At 40.0% G+C, this 19,550-nt stretch overlaps 1 protein-coding gene across 1 annotated transcript in view; it reads right to left on the reverse strand.

Annotated features, from left to right (window-relative positions):
• The window catches only part of LOC143032903 (spermatogenesis-associated protein 20), a gene marked incomplete at its 5' end in the record, with an annotated part of 46,223 nt that overhangs the window by 14,312 nt on the left and 12,361 nt on the right, over positions 1-19,550 (reverse strand). Inside the window, 4 exon segments of the mRNA XM_076198140.1 lie at positions 10,519-10,678; positions 10,923-11,115; positions 12,067-12,276; positions 15,500-15,679. Coding sequence (XP_076054255.1) covers positions 10,519-10,678; positions 10,923-11,115; positions 12,067-12,276; positions 15,500-15,679 — 743 coding nt within the window.

The raw sequence follows: 19,550 nt of genomic DNA on the forward strand, positions 1-19,550 counted from the left end.
TGTGTGCATGTGATTGTTATGTTGTCTGCGTAAGAAGAGATTTGTATTTCTGAGGTGTCTGGCGTGGGTAAGTCATGCATGTATAGATTAAATAATGTGGGGGATAGAACTGAGCCCTGCGGTACTCCGTTCTTAATGTTTCTGATGTGCGATGATTGGCCATTATATGACACATGAGCATTCCTGCCTGCCAGATAATTGGCCAGCCATCTTTTGGTGTTATTGTGCATGTCTGTGTTATATATTTTATTTGTTAGGTTGTGGCGGGGGATAGCATCAAAAGCTTTACTAATGTCCAATGTTATAAGAAGTGTTCTGTGGTGGGGCCTATCTGAATTGATGCCATCAAAAATTCTTTGTGTGAGGTTTGTCAGAAGAGTGTTTGTGGAGTGTAGTGGCCTAAAACCGTGTTGTGAGTCAGCAAGGGGAATATATGGTGTGACAAGTTTAAGTATTAGGCGTTCAATGACTTTAGAGGGGGTGCAGAGAAGTGTGATTGGGCGGTGCGATGATGGGATTGTTGGGTCTTTGTTCGGTTTTGGGATGGTGATTATTTTACCATGCTTCCAGATGTCGGGTATAGTGTTGTGTGAATAGCTGTAGTTTGCAATGTTTGTGAGTGCGTGTATACCTTGTGGTCCAATGTGTTTTAGGTGGATGTTGCTTATGTTATCAGGGCCACAGGCAGATGAGTGCTTGAGACTATGCATTATGAGTTTTGTCTGACTGTCTATGAAGGGTGTATAGTCTGAGTCTGTGGGAAAGTCTTTCTTACGTCGAATGGTGCGTCGGTCGTCAGGGTGAGATGTAAGATGGCTCGTCTGTGCAAAATGACGTATGAGTGCGTTTGCTTGTTGTCTGTTTGAGGGTAGATTATCTGTTGTTGTGATTATTGCTGCGTGAGAGCGTGTAGTGTTAGTGTTGGATAGTGTGATGCTGTTGAGTGTTTTGTACAATTTGCTGGTGTTTGTTTTGTGATCAAGTGTATTGATAAAGTTTTGCCAATTTTGTGTTTTTTGTTCATGTATTTTATTGGCAATCACAGTGTTTAGTGTTTGTATTTGGTCTGCTATGTTTTGAGGGATAGGTGTGGGGGTATCGTGTTTAAGTGTGTCACGTTGTCTGATGAGGCCTTGGATTTCTGGTGTGAAGTTGGGGTTGTGTGATTTTCTGTTGCCTCTAGGGATGTATCTCTTGTCTGCGTTTTGTATGATTGTATTAAAAGCGTGCACAGCATTGTTTATGTTTGTGATTGGTGTACTGTTAAGTGTTTCAAAATGTTGTTCTGTCTCTTCATTAAAGGCTTCCCAGTTAGCTCTCTTGTAATTGGTGTAAGTGTGTCTGTGGCCAGCTGGGGTGCATCTTGTTTTGGTGGTGATGATGATTGGAAGGTGGTCAGAACCAAGGGCTCCGACCACTCTCCATGATGTTGTTGGGGTTAGGCAGGGGGAGCAAAAGGTGATATCAGGAGAGGAGGGAGTGTAGAGGGCTTGGTATGGGATATGTGTATGATTATGCGTGTTGTTCATGATAGTCAATGAGTCGAGTTGAGTCTGTATATCAAGCCCTCTGTCTGTGTCGGGGTTGTCGACAAACCAGGCAGACGACTTGGCGTTGAAGTCACCACCCATGATCAGGTTGGGGATTGAGGTTAGTTGGCTGAGCTGAGGTCTGAAGGTGTTTGGAACTGTGGGGGATGATTGGGGGGGAATGTACATGTTAACTATTGTTAGTGTTGAATTGTTGCCTGTGCGGATACGAATGGATTGGGTTTCTGTTGTGTTATCTGTGGTAGGGAGGAGAATTTTGGTTGTGGCACTTGTGTCCACAAAACAGATGGAATGGTGGATCAGGGTGACGAGTCCACCGCCATTGCCGTCAGTCCGGTCTTGTCTGATGGTGGTGTAATTACGAAATGATGGTGTTTCGTGTGAGTGTCTTAATTTTGTTTCTTGTAGAATTGCAATGTGTATGTTGTGTTGTTTAAGAAAGTGTTCAAGTTCATGTTTTTTAGTGTTAATACCGTCAATGTTGTGTTGTAATATGTTGATGTTGTGTGTTTTGTATGTGTTGTATGTTGCCGTTTGGGGTTGAGGTTGGGGTGGTAGTGGGGAAGGTGTAGGATCTGGGTCAGAGGGGGGGAAAGGAGAGATCGGGGACAAAGGAAGGGGAGTACTAATCGGGGGTAAGGGCAAGGGGAAATTGGGAGTGGGTAAGGGTGTTGGCTGTGGTTGGGGAGGTGGGATTGGGGTTACTGGAGGGCAGGTAGAACATGTCCAAGTGTTTGTGTATTGGTTTGTGTCAGCAAGTGTTGTACAAGTGAGGTGGGCCCAGTTTTTGCACATATTGCACTGAACTGAGCCCTTTGTGAGTTTGGCAAATGTGAGTTTGGGAGTGTAGTTGGGAGGTTCTCAGGAATGGAGAAAGGATGAGGGAGAGAAGGGGTGGCTATACTAGTAAGTGAAGAGGTAGTAAGTGGAAGGAGGTTTCTTCAAGGTTAATGTGGATGAAGTTGAAGCTGGGAAGGGAGTTGTGGGTTTTTGTAAGTGCATATGGGCCTGGTAGTGAGAAGAGTGTAGAGGAAAGGGAGGCTTTTTGGATGGATTTAAATGAGTGCATAGAGGGATTAAGGAGAAATGTCAATGTAGTTGTATTGGGAGACCTTAATGCTAGGGTAGGAAATGAACCAATAGACAGAATGATTGGGAAGTGTGGAGTTCCAGGAAAAAAACATAGCGGAGAGTTGATATTGGAGATGAGTCTTGAAAGAGTTGATGATAGCAAATACAGTGTTTAGGAAGAAAATTAAGCATAAGTACACATGGGAGGGGGTTGTGGATGCAATGGTGGTAGATAGAGCGCTAATGGACTACATAGTGGTAACCAGGAGTATAGTAGGAAGAGTTAAGGATGTACTTGTTCTAAGGGGAGAGAGTGGGGGGATATCAGATAATTTTTTGGTGGAATGTAAGTTGAGAGTGGAGGATAGGTGGAGAAAGAGGAAAAGGACAGAAGGTAGGGAGGTGCTTAGAGTGAACTGCTTAAATGAGAAAGAAAAGGAGTACAAGAATCTGAGGAGTGGGAGGGAGTGAAGGATAGAGTAGAACTAAGAATGGAGGACGAATGAGGATGGTTCAAGGAGTGAGTTATAAGGTGTGCAAAGATGGTGTATGGCACAAGGAGGAAGCAAAGAAGGGTGTAGAAGAGAAGAAGCAAGCTTTCAGAGATTGGTTGCAAATTAGGATGAGGGAATCGTATGAGAGGCACAAAAAGAGAAGAGAAGTAAAGCTAAGATAAAGGAGGCAAAGAGGAGAGCAGATGTGAAATGGGGTAAGAGTATGACAGAAAATTTTGAAAGTAATAAAAAAAATGTTTTGGAAGGAAATTAAGAGAGGAATAGGAGGCGAATCAGATTGAGAAGAAAAGGTAAAAGATAGAGAGATGACAATGGAAGAGAAGGCAGTGAGAGGAAGGTGGGCAGAGCATTTTAGGGAGGGAAATGTTAAATAAGAAAGAAGATAGGGAGGAAAAGGTAGTTGCAGTGGAAAGCACAAAGAAAATGACTGTGATGAGTGAGAATAATGGAGGAGAAATGAAGAACGATGAAGTGAAGGCAGCTGTTAAGATGATGAGAGCAGGTAATGCACCTGGGTTGGATGGATGCCATGCAGAATGTCTGAAAAAAAAGGAGGTACAGTGATGGTGGACTGGCTGGTGAAATTGTCTAATATTTGTTTAAGAGAGGGTAGAGTGCCGGAGGACTGGAGGAGTGCCTGTATAGTTCCACTGTACAAGAGAAAAGGGGAGAAGTGTGAATGTAGTAGTTTCAGAGGAATCAGCTTGTTAAGTGTAGTTGGGAAGGCTTATGGGAGGGTCTTCATTGAGAGGATTAGGAGAGGATCAGAGGGAGTAATTGGTGAGGAACAGTGTGGGTTTAGGACAGATAGAGGTTGCATAGATCAGATTTTTGCGTTAACATATGTGAGAAGGCTATAGGAAGAGGTAAGGATGTATTTTGGGATTTTATGGATTTGGAAAATGCGTATGACAGGGTAGACTGGTGGGCACTGTGGGAGGTATTGCAGATATATGGGATAGGAGGAAAGCTGTTAAGAGCAGTCAAGAGTTTTTATGAGAGTAGTAGAGCTTGTATTAGGATTAGAAATGGAGATCGTGAATGGTTTGAGGTAAAGGTGGGACTTCGTCAGGGGTGTGTTATGTTGCCCTGGCTGTTCAATCTTTACATGGATGGGGTGGTGCGAGAGGTGAATGCAAGGGTAGTGGGTCTGGGGTTGGAGATGATTAAAGAAAATGGAGAAAAGTGGGAGGTGAGCCAGTTGTTGTTTGCTGACGACACTGCGCTTGTAGCAGGATCATAGGAGGGATTGAGGAAGTTAGTGACAGAGTTTGAGAAGGAGTGTGAAAGAAGGAAGCTGAAGATAAATGTGGGCAAAAGTAAGGTGATGAGATGTACAAGGGGAGAGAGGGACAGTAGGCTGGAAAGAAGCATTAAGGGTGAGAAACTGGAGGAAGTGGATAGTTTTAGATACTTGGGTGTGATGCACGAGGGGGAGTGGGTGGGGGATGGGGGGTGAGGAAGTATGTATGAGAAAAAAATTGACGCAGCCCGAAGGGATTTCTCCCTGTCTTCTCCTTTTCTGCATGAGGGGACGGAGAGGGGGGGGTCACCGAATTTATGAAGCAGCCTTGCTGTGGATGTGCTGTGTCTTGCGACACTGCTTCTGACCCAGGGCAGTGGACAGGATGCAGGGATGACCTGTCATCCAGGAGGTGCCAAGATAGGAGGGAGGGAGGAGGGTGGAGGGGAGTGGGAAATGAAATGGGTGGGAGTGATTTCTATGCCTTTTTCTTTTTGGTTACCGCCTGTGTAAGGGAAAAAAAGCCTTTGGTATATGTATGTATATTTGTGATATGTATTATGGAGGAAAAAAGGTAATGAAATGAAAATAAATATTGGAGTCAAAATCGTATTGAGACGTATGAATGTTGATGACGCAAAGCGAATCTGTTTTGAATAAGTGAAATGGCAACACTGAAAATGGGAAACGAGTTAGTTATAAACGAACGAGGATTGGAAGCAGAGACAGTGTGAACTTGGGATATTATGAAGAATTTAAAGAAAAATACAAGACCTGGCCAGGCAGAAGTTTAAGAAGAAGCAAGCTAAGGTATACGTGAATTTACGAAGCGGTAATTTAGCAGATTTGCCGGTAAGTGTAATCTAACAAAAACTATTAGGAAAACTGAAAAAACATACGTGTACAAGGTAAACTACTGGAATGGTTGGAGGATTTCTTGCATGGAAGAAAAATGAGAGTAGTGCTCACAGATAAAGGTTCTACTTGGGAAGCAGTGATTAGTGGAGATTCACAAGGATTGGTACTAGCTCCAATAATGTTTGCTATATATGTGAATGACATGGATGAAGGTGTAGAGTGTTACATGAACTTCTTTGCTGATGATGCAAAATTGTTGAAAAAAAGTGAGCACTGAAACAGACTGAGTCGCTGCAGAGACATCTGAACAAAATTTGGGAATGGAGTCAGAAGTGGAAAGTGGACTTCAACATAAAAAATATGAAGTATAATGAAATTTGGAAAAAGTAAAAACAGGATATCTGGGATATTTGGACAATATAAAATTGGTGAAAAGGATGTAAAGAAGGTGGGATTTGAAAAAGACCTGTGAGTAATCATCACAAAGGACATGTCTCCTGATAAACAGATAAACAAAATTGTCGGTTAAACCTACAACTTACTGAGGTCAATAAAACTGGCATTTACTAACTTGACAAAGAAATGGTAAAGAAAATACTAGTCACACTGATAAGACCAAGATAAATATGCAGCAACACTATGGTCACCCAGTAACCAAAAGAATATAAAGAAAATTGAAAGAATCCAAAGAGCAACTATGAAGATGGCACCCACACTATCAGAACTGTCATAGGAAGAGACTCTGTCAAAACTAGTTACAGACCCTGGAACAAAGAAGAGAAAGAGGAGACTTGTTGACCATTTATAGAATCATGACAGAAACAGAAGTCCTTGATAGAGAAGACTTACTAAAATGGGATACAAGAAATACAAGAGGTCATGAAAAGAAACTCAAAAAGGACAGTTATAAAAGAGACCTGAAAAAGAACAGCTTTCCCCACAGTGGTGGCTGTATGGAACATACATACATACATATACCAAGGCTTTTTCCCCCTTACAAGGGAGGTAGCCAAAAAGGGGAAGGCATAAAAACACTCCCACCCATTTCATCCCTAAATACACTCCACACCCCTCCCACCCTTCCTCTCATCTGAGCACCTCCTGGATGACGGGTCATCCCTGCACCCTGCCCACCGCCCTGGGTCAGAAGCAGTGTCGCAAGACACAGTACATCCACAGCAAGGCCGCTTCATTTAATCAGCGACCCCCCCTCTCCGTCCCCCTTTGCATATAAGGCGAGGACGGGGAGAAATCCCTTCGGGCTGCGTCAAAATTTACTCACACATACTACCCCACCCCCCACCCCCCCACCCATTCCTCCTCATGCAGTCACAACATCATCCATATACAACCATTCTCCACTCACCTCTGTCTTCCGTCCTCTCCCTTCCTTCCTCAACAGACATTCCCCTCTTCCCCAAAGCCCCCTTCACCCCATCCATCCACCTCATCCTAGGACGTCCCCTCATGTTCACTCCCTCCACATCTGCCTTCCATACCTCTTTTACTAGTCTTTCTTCACTCATTCTTTCCATGTGTCCAAACCATCCTAATATTCTTTCATCAACCCTATCTCCCAAATCCTTTTTCACCCCTGTTCTCCTCCTCACCTCCTCATTTCTCACTCTATCCAGCCTAGTAACCCCCACCATACTTCTCAGACACCTCATCTCAAACACATTCAAACTCCTTCTCTCTTCTTCCCTTATGTTCCATGTTTCTGCCCCATACAGTATGGAACAAACTGGACAAAATGATAGTATGTGCAAAAACTATACACGAATTTAAGAACAATTTAGATATTGCTAGATACAGATGGGACACAACGAGCATAGCTCCTTTTCCTGTACAATACAACTAGGTAAATACATTTAAACCGTTTCCCTCTTTCCCTCTTATGTTCCATGTTTCTAGCCCATACTGTGCTGTCAGCACAATCACTTCTTCACAAAATTTCCTCTTAGGATCCATTCCCAAATGTCTATTTCTCATTACACTTTTTAATCCCCCAAGGCATTTACTTGCTTCTCTCTACCTATATTCTACCTCCACCACTACTCACTTTCCAGCCACAGTCACACCCAAATATCTAAAGCTATCCAATTCCTACAGTGTCTCACCCTTAATATGTCCAGTTTGCTGCCATCCTCTCCCCTTATTCATCTTATCACCTTACTTATACCTACATTTATCTTCAACTTCCTTCTTTCACACACCTTTCCAAACTGTCACCAACTTCCTTAATCTCTCCTATGATCCTGCCACAAGCGCAGTGTCATCAGCAAATAACAACTGGCTAATCTCCCATTTTTCTCCATTTTTTTTTTCAACCATTTCCAATCCCCGGTCCATTAGCCTTATGTTTACCTCTCACACCATCCCATCCACATATAAATTGAACTACCAAGGTGACATAACTCTTCTCTGGCAATGTCCCACCTTTACCTCAAACCACTCGCTCTCTCCATTTCTAATTCTAACACCAGTTCTAATACTCTTGTAAGAACTCTTGACTGCTCTTAACTGCTTTCCTCCTATCTCATATATCTGCAATACCTCCCACAGTGCCTTTCTGTCTACCCTGTCATAAGCCTTCTCCAAATCCATAAAGGCCTAAAAACATCATTACCTTTTCCTAAAGCTTTCTCACATATCTGCCTTATCACAAAAATCTGATCCACACAACCCCAACCTTTCCTATACCCACACTCTTCCTCTCCTAATCCTCTCAATCAAAACCCTCCCATATGCCTTCCCAACTACAATTGATAAACTGATCCCTCTAAAATTATTACACTCACACTTGTCCCCTTTTCCCTTGTAAGGCAGAACTATACAGACTTCCAGTCCTTTGGCACTCTACCCTCTTTTAGACAAACATTAAACACCCTCACCAGCCAGTCCACCATCACTGTACCTCCCTGTTTTAGACACTCCACATGACACCCATCCAACTCAGTTGTCTTACCTGCTCTCATTTTAATAACTGCTTTCACCTCATCTTTTCTTATTTCTCCTCTATTTTCCTCATTTATCACTAATTTTCTTAACACTTCTAAATGCAACTACCTTTCCCTCCCTACAATCCTTCACATTTAGCAACTCCCTAAAATACTTTGCCCATATTCCTCTTACTGCTGTGACTTCCATTATCATCTCTCTATCTGCACCTTTTACCTTTTCTTCTCTACTTGATTCACCCCCTCTTCCTCTCTTTATTTCCTTCCAAATCATCTTTTTATTACTTTCAATATTTTCTGTCATATTCTTACCCTATTTCACATCTGCTCTTGTCTTTGCCTCCTTTATCCTGTGCTTTACTTTTCTCTTTTCCTTGTACCTGTCATATGCTTTTCTCATCCTATTTTGTAACCAATCTGTGAATGCTCATTTCTTCTCTTCTACAACCTTCTTTGCTTCATCATCCCACTCACTACACTTCCTTCTATTTCCTCTCATCCTTCTTGTTCCACACACCATCTTTGCACACCTTGTGATAACCTCCTTGAATCATCCCCATTCCTCCTCCACTCATAGTTCTACTCTATCCTTCACTCCCTCCCACTACTCTCTTAGCTTCTTCTTGTGCTTTCTCCTTTTCATTCTCATTTAAGCTGTTTACTTTAAGCATCTCCCTACTTTCTGTCCTTTTCCTATTTTTCCATCTATCCTCAACTCTCAACTTGCCTTCCACCAAAAAATGATCTGATATTCCCCCACTCTCTCCCCTTGAAACATGTACATAATTTACTCTTCTACTGGTTACCATTATATAGTCCATTAAAGTCCTATCTACCACCCTTCTATCCACTACCCCCCATATGTACTTATGCTTGAATTTCTACCTAAACACTGAATTTGTTATCATCAACTCCACACTTCCCAATCACTCCATCTATTGGTTTGTCCTTTACCCTAGCATTGAGATCTTCCAATACCACTATACTTGTATTGAGATTTCTCCCTAAACCCTCTATGCACTCATTTGAATCTATCCAAAAAGCCTTCCTTTCCTCTACACTCTTCTATAAGGCTCATATGCATTTACAAAAACCCTAACCTCCCTTCCTAGTTTCACCTTCATACACATTAACCTTGAAGAACCCTCCTCTCACTCCACCACATGCTTACCTATCTCTTCACTTACTAGTATAGCCACCCCTTTCTCCCTCATCTTCTCTTCACTCCTGATACACTCCCAAACTCAAATTCACCCCTCCCTTTCAACTTAGTTTCAATTAGTGCCAACACATCCATTTTTCTTCTTACATACTGCCTATCTCTTCCTTTTTACTCTCATCTGTACCACATCCATTTACATTAAAAGACCCAAACCTTAGGGTTCTGGTTGGAAATATTCCCAGACCCTACTATGCCCTTTTTTTTTTAATTAGGAAGGTCTCCTTTTGGGGTAGAGTAGGAGGCCTAGTCCTATCCCCATCCCAATTTTGTTGCCTTCTATGACTCAAATGGGAAAACTTGGGGGCAGTATTCTTTCTCCCCTACCACAGGGTTTGGTGAAAAAGGAATTGAATATTTAGAGAAGTGGTACAGGACAGTGTTAAGTGTGTGTGTGTGTGTAGGGGGGCAGTATAACAGAGGGACAGTCGCAGTATAATAAAGCATAATATCTCTATGAATAAAGATTTCCTCTATCACAGAAAAAATGACATGTGGCTCTGGTCCAGAGAGGCACCCTATATAGACTCTAAAATATCAGCTGCATGCTAGTGAGCAGCTTTTAGCCCCACAATAACATGCAGCCAATACCCCATATCTAAATATAATTGGAAATCAAGGATATATATTAGGTTGGAACTGCACATGAATTTGAGGCTAAGTATGATAAACTGAAGAGGAGATGGGACTCAATGGGACCCAGGTTGTGGGAGGACTTAACATACAGCTTGTTGCGGTTGTTTGGTCATCATGATGATTGTTATCATTATTATTATTATCATCATTCATGCCACATTTGCCTCCTTATCCTAATACAGTACCACTGGGCCTGCAGAGTCACAGATGTGGGTTCTAACTATGGGCTTCCAGAGATCACCTTCTCTTGCTCCTGCCATTGTGCATCACTGCCAAAAGACTTTTTTAATGTAAAGAATGAAGTTATTGTTAGTTAGCAAGGAAAAGCTTGACAGTGACTGAATATACTATCATTCTCTTGGCATCAACTCCCAGATAGGGATCAATCCCAGGGCCATAACATGGTGGTGGTGATATCTAACTGTACATAAATCATAATATATATTGATAGTTCAAGTATACATACAAAGATACTCCTCCATCTTCTGTGGTATAAGCAGCTCGGAGTAAAACACCATCACTATATAGATATTTCTGGACAAAATTTGCACCCTGGATAGCATGCTCCAGGTAACTTGGCTCCTGAAGTACCACTCCAGCTCTTGAGAGAGCACTGATCATCATACCTGCCAAGTATACACAAAACCCAAGTTAAAACAAAAGAGGACTTTATCAAAAGAAATCTGAAGTAAAGTTTACAGATATACAATGTACTTTTGACAATTAGATATGGTTTCAGTAATATTCCTGTAATGTTTTTAACTGATAATTGATGACATCTTCAAACAAGTATTCTTAAAACATTAAAAATATTGTATTCATACTACTGATCTAATTACTATTATTATCCACACTAATTTATATGGTTACCATTCCAAGCTGTGATCATTTTGTCATCTAAATGAGGTCTGGGTCTTGACCTGCGCACCTCAAACAGCTTTGTTAAGCATTCCTTCAATATAGTATCAACTTCAGTTTCATTTAGACCAAATTCACAGCCCGTTTCTTCTTTATTTCCATGAATGATAAGAACATTCTGATTTTTCAATTCGTCGTGAGGATCCTACAATTGAAAAGTATCAAAGGTTGAAAATTTTTATAAAAACTTAAATATTCAAACTTGTAATATGTATCATTGGATCTAATTGTAAAACTGAGACACTGATGCATTTTTCATTTTGTGCTATCAAGTCAAAGGACGACTACTCTTGCAGGAATCATTTCACCTTTGATGATGCAGGAACTATGTGTAGTGCTACTCTCTTTGCTACCCCCTAAAATTTCATCTAAATCACTCTTAGTCATGCTAGGTAGTTCATTATAAATGGCCATGTTTTGTGTAAATTTTTGAGAGCTTTTAAAATCAACTTACAAGTAATAACCATCAATTTTTTTTTCTAGTAAAGCTTCTAAAGTGTACCAAATATTTTAACAAGCTTTTGGTGCTGCACTTATATGCAGTACCTAACAGTAATTTTCATAACACAAGGCTAGCTGAATGTCTTGCAATGACCATCCATGTTCAGGATGTTTATCAATGCCAGTGAAAGATGAAAATGTGGTTAGGTTTATGATGTCCCTCTAGCTAATCATCAAATGCTCTTGAACTGTTAAAAATATTTGGGGAAGATTTTTAATGTGTAATTGGTCTCCTGCAAGAGTGACCTGGGGGCAATGGATTGACTGATTGACAGGAATATATTAAGGAAGAATTCCTGAAACACTTCCAAAAACTGTTTCAGTGTCAGTATAGCTATAGTGCAACAGGAGAATGCATGGTACATCCTTATTCTAGCTCCTGTCCAAAACTTCATATAGTATCTCTGTATATTGAAATCTTGTCTTTTGGCAAGAGGAGAATGTATGGCACATCCCCTTCTCTACCTCCTAGTCCAAAATTTTTTAGAGCATCCCTGCATATTGAAATCATGTCTTTTGGCAATAACATGAAAATATCAATAAGTGAAACTGCATACATATCACAGATGTTACTAATAACTATTACTGAGCTTACCTGATAAGGATTTACATTACCACCTTCTACTACAGAAAAGTGATGGCAGAACAACTGAGCACGAGTAACATCAGATTCAGGTTTGATAGGATCTGAAAGAATCTCCTGAATCTCTTCATGAGTCCACACACAAAAGGCCCCTTCCTTTTTTTCCTCAGATTCTGAGGTTGGGTAAGAGTCTGCATCTTCAGCACTGAAGAAACCTCCAGCCTTTTAAATGGGAAATTATAGTTCAGCTGTTATCTGGATGTAATGACAAAACATACATATATCATATGATCCCCATACGTGATAATGATTGCATTAGTTTTACGAGTCAATATTTTAAGAACTTTAGTGACTATAGACCACAGTCACACACAATTCTTTGAGAGTTGGAGATTGGTCTCTACTCAAGGAAAAATGCTGATCACTTCAACCTATTTCTATTCCCCATTTCTACTACCTACTTTAAATTTCTCTTTTACCAACCCTACGACTCTTCTTTGATGCAATACTAGGTATAATAAATTGGAGAGTAGGTGACTGGATACAAAGTGTTGGACCTTTCCTGTATACTAAAATTAGGTAAACACAAACACACACACAAATAAGCAAGATTGAAAGAATACAAAGGGCAGCAACCAAACTGGTCCCCAGCTTGGCAGACAAACCATGTAAGGAAAGACTAAAAGCACTGGGTCTGCCAACTTTGAAAGATCAAGGAGAAAAATGTGAAAATTATTACACTATTCAGGTCACTAAAAGAGCAGGGTTCCACAGGGTTCAGTGTTTATACTAATAATGTTTCTTGTCTATGTAAATGTCATGATAGAAGGTACAACAAGCTATGCTAACACATTTGCTGATGATGTAAAAATTATCTATCCATACCAAGAGCTTTTCCATCATTATAACCGAGATAGCCAAGCCAAAAGCACATACCTACTCCCACCCATTCCACTCCCTTCCACCACCCTTTCCCCCATCCCATCTCAACTCCTTATGGATAACAGGTCATCCCTGTATCCTGCCCACTGCCCTGGGTCAGAGGGAATGTAGTAAGACACAGTACATCCACAGGAAGGATGCTTCACCTAATTGGCAACCCCCACTCTCCGTTCCCTTATGCAGAAAGAGAGAAAATCGGGAAATCCCTTTGGTCTGTGTCAAAATATCATTCACACATAAACATCCCCTATCCCCCATCCATTGCCCCTCCCTTCCTTGCATAACATTATCATCTATACACAGAGGCTCTCCACTCATTCCTATCTCCTACCTTCTCCCTTCCTTGCTCAGCATTCCCCTCTTGTACAACACCCTCTTTACCCCATCTATCCATCTTATTCTCAGTTGTCCCCTCAAGTTCACTCCATTCACCTCTGCCTTCCACACCTCTTTTCCTAATCTTTCTTCATTCATTCTTTCCATTTGTCCAAACCATCCTAATAATCTTTCATTAGCCCTATCTCCCAACTCCTTTTCCAATCCTGCACTCCTCCTCACTTCATCGTTTCTCACTCTATCCAACTTAGTAACCCCTACCATAATTCTCAGTCATTTCATCTCAAACACTTAAACTTTTTCTCTGCCTCTCTTAAATTCCAAGTCTCTACCCCATACAATGCCACTGGCACAATCACCCCTTCATACAATCTCCTCTTTGCATCCATTCCCAGATGCCTATTTCTTATGACACTTATTAATCTCCAAAGGCATTTACTTGCTTCTCACAATCTACAATTTACCTTCACATCCACTCCTCCCTTTCCTGCCATATACAGCACCAAATACCTAAAGCTATTCACTTCCTCCAGCCTTGCTCCTTTTAGACTTACTTCCAGCTCACTGCCATCCTCTACCCTTGTACATCTTATCACCTTGCTTTTACCCACATTTACCTTCAACTTCCTCCTATTGCATACCTTTCCTAACTCCATCACTACTCCCTTAATCCCTCCTTCCTGCTACAAATGCATTGTTGTCAACAAACAACAACTGGCTCATCTCCCACTTTTCTCCATTTTCTTCAGCTATCTCCAGAACCCTAGCCCATTACCCTCTCCTCTACCTCCCACACCACCCCATCCATGTACACATCGAACATCCATGGTGACATGACACATCCCTGACACAGTCCCACCTTTACCTTAAACCACTCCCACTCCATTTCCCATTCTAACACAGGTTCTGCTATTCTCATAAAACCTCTTGACTGCCCTTAACAACTTTCCCCAAATCTCACATACCTGCAAAACCTCCCACAGTGTCTAATTGTCTACCCTGTCATAAGCCTTTTCCAAATCCATTAAGGCCCAAAAAACATCCTTATCTTTTCCTAAAGTTTTCTCACATATCTGCCTTACCACAAAAATCTGATCCATGCCACCCCTGCCTTTCCTAAGCCCACACTGCTCCTCACCAATTACTCCCTCTGTTCCTCTCAATTAAAACCCTCTCAGAAACCTTACCAACTACACTCAACAAATTCATACATCTGAAACTACTACACTCACATTTGCCCTCTTTTCCCTTGTAAAACGGAGTTATACAGGCACTTCTCCAGCACTCTACCCTCTTTTAGACACACATTAAACAACTTCACTAGCCACTCCACTATTACTGTACCTCCTCCTTCAAACACTCCACAAGACACCCATCTAACAAGTGCCTTACCTGTTCTCATTATTTTCAGAGCTGCTTGCTACCTCATCTTTAGTTATTTCTCCTCTATTTTCCTATCCTATCACCATAAAATTCATAAGAGTGAAAAACGAGGAGGGCTGCAGGCTATTGTGAAAAGATCTACACATTATTTTTGCATGGAACCAAGAATGGAAAATTAACTTTAATACCAAAAATGCAAAGTACTGGAAATTGGCAATAGCTGCAAAAGACCATCTTTAAACTATTCCATGGGTAGTGAACCCATTTGAAAATCAAAAGAGGAGATTTAGGAATGTTGATAAAAAAAACTCACTTCCCATTACCCTCTTTCTAGACATATTCCATGTATTTCAGTTTTGCCCAGTATTCATCCTCTTTCCCCTTCTCACTCAACTAACATTTTCAGCACCTGCCTCCTCTCATCTTTATTTCTCCACTTTACATGCACTAAATACATACATACATATACCAAGGCTTCTTCCCCCTTACAAGGGGGGTAGCCAAAAAGAAAAAGGCATAAAATAATTTCCACCCATTCCATCCCTGAATACACTCCACACCCCTCCACCCTCCCTCTTATCTGAGCACCTCCTGAATGACGGGTCATCCCTGCACCTTGTCCACTGCCCTGGGTCAGAAGCAGTGTCGCAAGACACAGCACATCCACAGCAAGGCCACTTCATTAAATCGGCGACCCCCCCTCTCCATCCCCCCATTGCATAAAATGAGAGGATGGGGAGAAATCCCTAAATACCCCTTCCACAAAATTAGGCAAATTCCTTACTTGGTGACTCAAATCCCTCAAGACATAGGTCAAGATATCTTTGACAACCTCTTCATATAATGCTTCTTTGGTAATCTGGTAAGCATCAAGGTAAGCATGCACAAGCTGAGCCTGGTCATACAACATTTTTTCAAAGTGGGGGACATGCCATTTCTCATCTGTTGAGTACCTTGCAAAGCCCTGGAAAAGAAAAATACATTAATTATTCAAACCCTTGCCATAGGTTTCTCTTGCAGGAGATCTATGATTTCCCATGGCACGCTGCTGGACAGACCCATTTGTCACTCAAGGAAAAACTTGTTGTCTAGGGATATTTTGTATTTACCTAGTTGTATCTTATGGGAAGGGGAGCTATGCTCCTGGTGTCTCACCTTTGTATCTTGCAGTGCCTAGTTTGCTCTTAAATTTGTGTATGATTTTTCCACACACTATTGTTTCATCCACTTTGTTCCAAGTGTCCACCACTCTGTGTGGAAAACTGTTCTTCTTCAGATCTCTTCTATAACAATCTTTTTTGATTTTCTTTCCATGTCCTCTTCTGTTTCTCTTGTCCCAATTTAACAAGTCCTCTCTATTGAGTATTTGTGCCCTTCATGATTCTATAGATGGTCAGTAGGTCACTTCTCTCTCTTCTTTGCTCCAAAGTCTGTAACTCCAATTTAGCCAGTCTCTCTTCATGCGACAAGTTTGAAAGTGTTGGAGCCATTTTTGTGGTTGCTCTCTGGATTCTTTAAATTTTCTTTATATTCTTTTTGGTGCTGGGTGACCATAATGTCACCGCATATTCCAGTCTAGGCCTTATCAGTGTGACTAATATTTTCTAAATAATTTCTTTGTCTAAATAGGTAAACGCCACTTTTATTGATCTTAGCAAGTTATAGAATTCTCAGACAATTTTGTTTATTTGTTTATCAGGGGACAAGTCATTTGAGATAATTACTCTGATCTTTTTCAGATCCCACTCTCTTTACCTCCTTAGTTCCAATTTTATATTGTCCTGATATTCTATTTTTTACTTTGTTCAAACTCCATTATGCTACACTTCTTAATGGGTAAGTCCACTTCCCATTTCTGACTCCATTTCCAAAACTTGTTTAGGTCTCTCTGTAGTGATTCACAATCCATTTCAGTTTTTACTTTCCTCAACAATTTAGCATCATCTGCAAAGAAACTCACACAACATTCCACATCATCATCCATGTCATTCACATAAATAGCAAACATTATTGGAGCCAATACTGATCCTTGCAGAACTCCACTAATCACTTCCTTCCAACCTGAACATTTTTTTCCAAGTACTACTCTCATCTTTCTACCATCCAGGATGTACTCCATCCAGTTTTGTAGGTTCCCTTGTATCCCTATGTTTTCCAATTTTTTAAAATAATTTTTTGTGTGATACCTTGCTGAAGGCTTTTTGTAAGTCCAAGAAAGCACAATCAGCCCATCCATTCCTTTCTTTTATTATATCTATTAGTCTTGAGTAAAAACAGATTAAATTTGTGGTACATGAACTTCCCTGTCTAAACCCAAATTGTCTTGGGTTTATGTTATTTTCTTCCAGGTGTTTTACCCATCTATTCTTGATAATTTTCTCACAAATTTTGGCTACAGTGCTTGTTAGAGAGACCAGTCAAATTAGTTGGTTCTTCCTTGTTTCCTCTTTTATATATTGGTACAATGTTGGCATTTTTCCAGTCTTTTGATATTTTTCCTTCTTTAAGTGAGCAACTTATTATGTTATATATTTTGTCCATTAGTTCTTCTTTGTATTCTTTTAATATCCATTTTGCAATTCCGTCTGGGCTGTGCAATTTCCTACCATCAAGGTTTGTTAATTGCTCCATTATTTCTTTTTGTGTTGTTATTATTTCGCTTATGGGGGGAGATCACACTTCGCTTTCTTCATCCCAATACTGTATCCTCTCTCAAGTGAAAACAGACTTGAAGTGAATATTCATGACTTCGGCCATTTCTACATCTGTGTATTCTGTATTTTCACCATTTCCTCTTTATTTTTAAGTTTACCACTCACATATCTATAAAATAGTTTAGGGTACTCTTTGCATTTTTCTATAATGTCTTTTTCATAGTTCCTCTTTTCCTCTCTTCACACTTTTACTCATTTCTATAGTTTATATATATTTGCTATTTTCCAGGTTTTTTATCTTTTCTCCATCTTTTCCAAGCTTTGTCTCTTCTATGTTTCACCCCATTGCATCTTCTATTGAACCAGCATTATAGTACACCCTCCCTTGTTTCTGTCTTGGTATGGACCTATTCACTCCTTCATTATAGATATCCATCAAGATCTCCCATTTCTCTTCTGCTTTTGTCTCTTCCATGTAGAATATTTCCCAATTTGCATTTTTAACAAATTTCTTTATTTTTCCAAAGTCCGTTTTGTTATACAGTCTTCCTTTTTTGTACTTTTCATTTCTCTCCATATATATTTCTTCTTTTAGTTCAGTCTCTGTAAGTATATGGTCACTCTTTCCAAATGATGTCTTGTATTCAATTTTATCCACAGGTGAATATAACTGTTGGACAAAGAATAGAAAGAACAAACAGGGCGGAGGAGTTCTAATTTTGGCCAAGAAAGATTTAACTGTAACAAAAATAACTGAAGGAAAAAATAATGTAGAATCAATTATAGTACAAGTCGAAGGTAAAAAAATGAAGAAAAGAAAATTTGCAGTGGTATATGTACCTCCTAAAACACAAGCCTGGACAGAAAGGGATCACGCCGAGTTACTAGATGATACAAAAGAAGAACTAATTGAAACACTGAAGGATGGAGGAAATACAGTAATTATGGGTGACTTTAATTCAAAAGAAATATGCTGGGAAGATATGACAGTGAAAGGGGGAGAGAAACACTGGGGCAATGTACTCCTTGACTTGACCAATGAATACACAATGACCCAGTGGATTAGAGAAAATACTAGATATAGAGGAAATGAAGAACCCTCAAAATTGGACTTAATACTTACGACAGAACCTGAGATAATCGAAAATATTATTTACAAAACTCCGATAGGAAAAAGTGACCACGTACTAATAGAAATGGAATTGAAAGAACAAACAGACCAAAGCAAAAATGATAAACATAGAATAGGAAGACCTATGTATAACAAAACAAACTTTGAGAAACTTAAAATATTCTTTCGCAATGCAAACTGGGAAAAATTCCAAAACGAAGATACAGGGATAGAAGAAAAATGGAACATACTAAAAGAAATTTATAATGAAGGAGTGAACAAATTTGTACCACAACAAAAAATGGAAAAGGCATACATAAAGAACTGGTACAACAAAAGATGTAGTGAAGCAAAGGAAAAAAGAGACAAAGCTTGGAAAAAATGGAAAAGAGATAAGAAACAAAGCAAATGGCAAACATACATCAAACTAAGAAACGAATATGTTAAAAATACGCAGAGATGAAAAGAGAAATTATGAAAAAAAGATAATAGACAAATGTAAAGAAGAACCCAAACTATTTTACAAATATGTAAATGGAAAACTGAAAAACAAACAAGAAATAGAAAAACTGCGCCAAGATAAAAAGGAATTTACAGAAGAACTGGAAATGGCTGAAATAATGAACAACCACTTCAGATCAGTATTCACAATAGAAAACTCGCCTAGCAGTGAAGTTAGAGAGAGAGAATTATCCCCAGCAATGAAAGAAATAAACGTAACACAAAAAGAAATCAGCGATCAAATTACAACCCTGGATGTCAGAAAATCACATGGCCCAGACAGAATAGCAAACTGGATACTGAAAGAATGCATGGAAGAATTAACTGACAAAATATATGATATAATTAAATCCTCACTTAAAGAAGGAAAAGTACCATTGGACTGGAAAAAAGCAAACATTGTACCAATTTATAAGGGAGGTGATAAGGAAGATCCATCTAACTACAGACCGGTCTCACTAACAAGCACAATAGCAAAAATTTGTGAAAGAGTGATCAAAAACAGATGGGTTAAATACCTGGAAGAAAAATCTATACTGAACTCAAATCAATCTGGATTTAGACAAGGG

This window comes from Oratosquilla oratoria, chromosome 14, assembly GCF_046742065.1.
Source record: "Oratosquilla oratoria isolate Oo_2021 chromosome 14, ASM4674206v1, whole genome shotgun sequence".
Lineage (NCBI taxonomy): Eukaryota > Metazoa > Arthropoda > Malacostraca > Stomatopoda > Squillidae > Oratosquilla > Oratosquilla oratoria.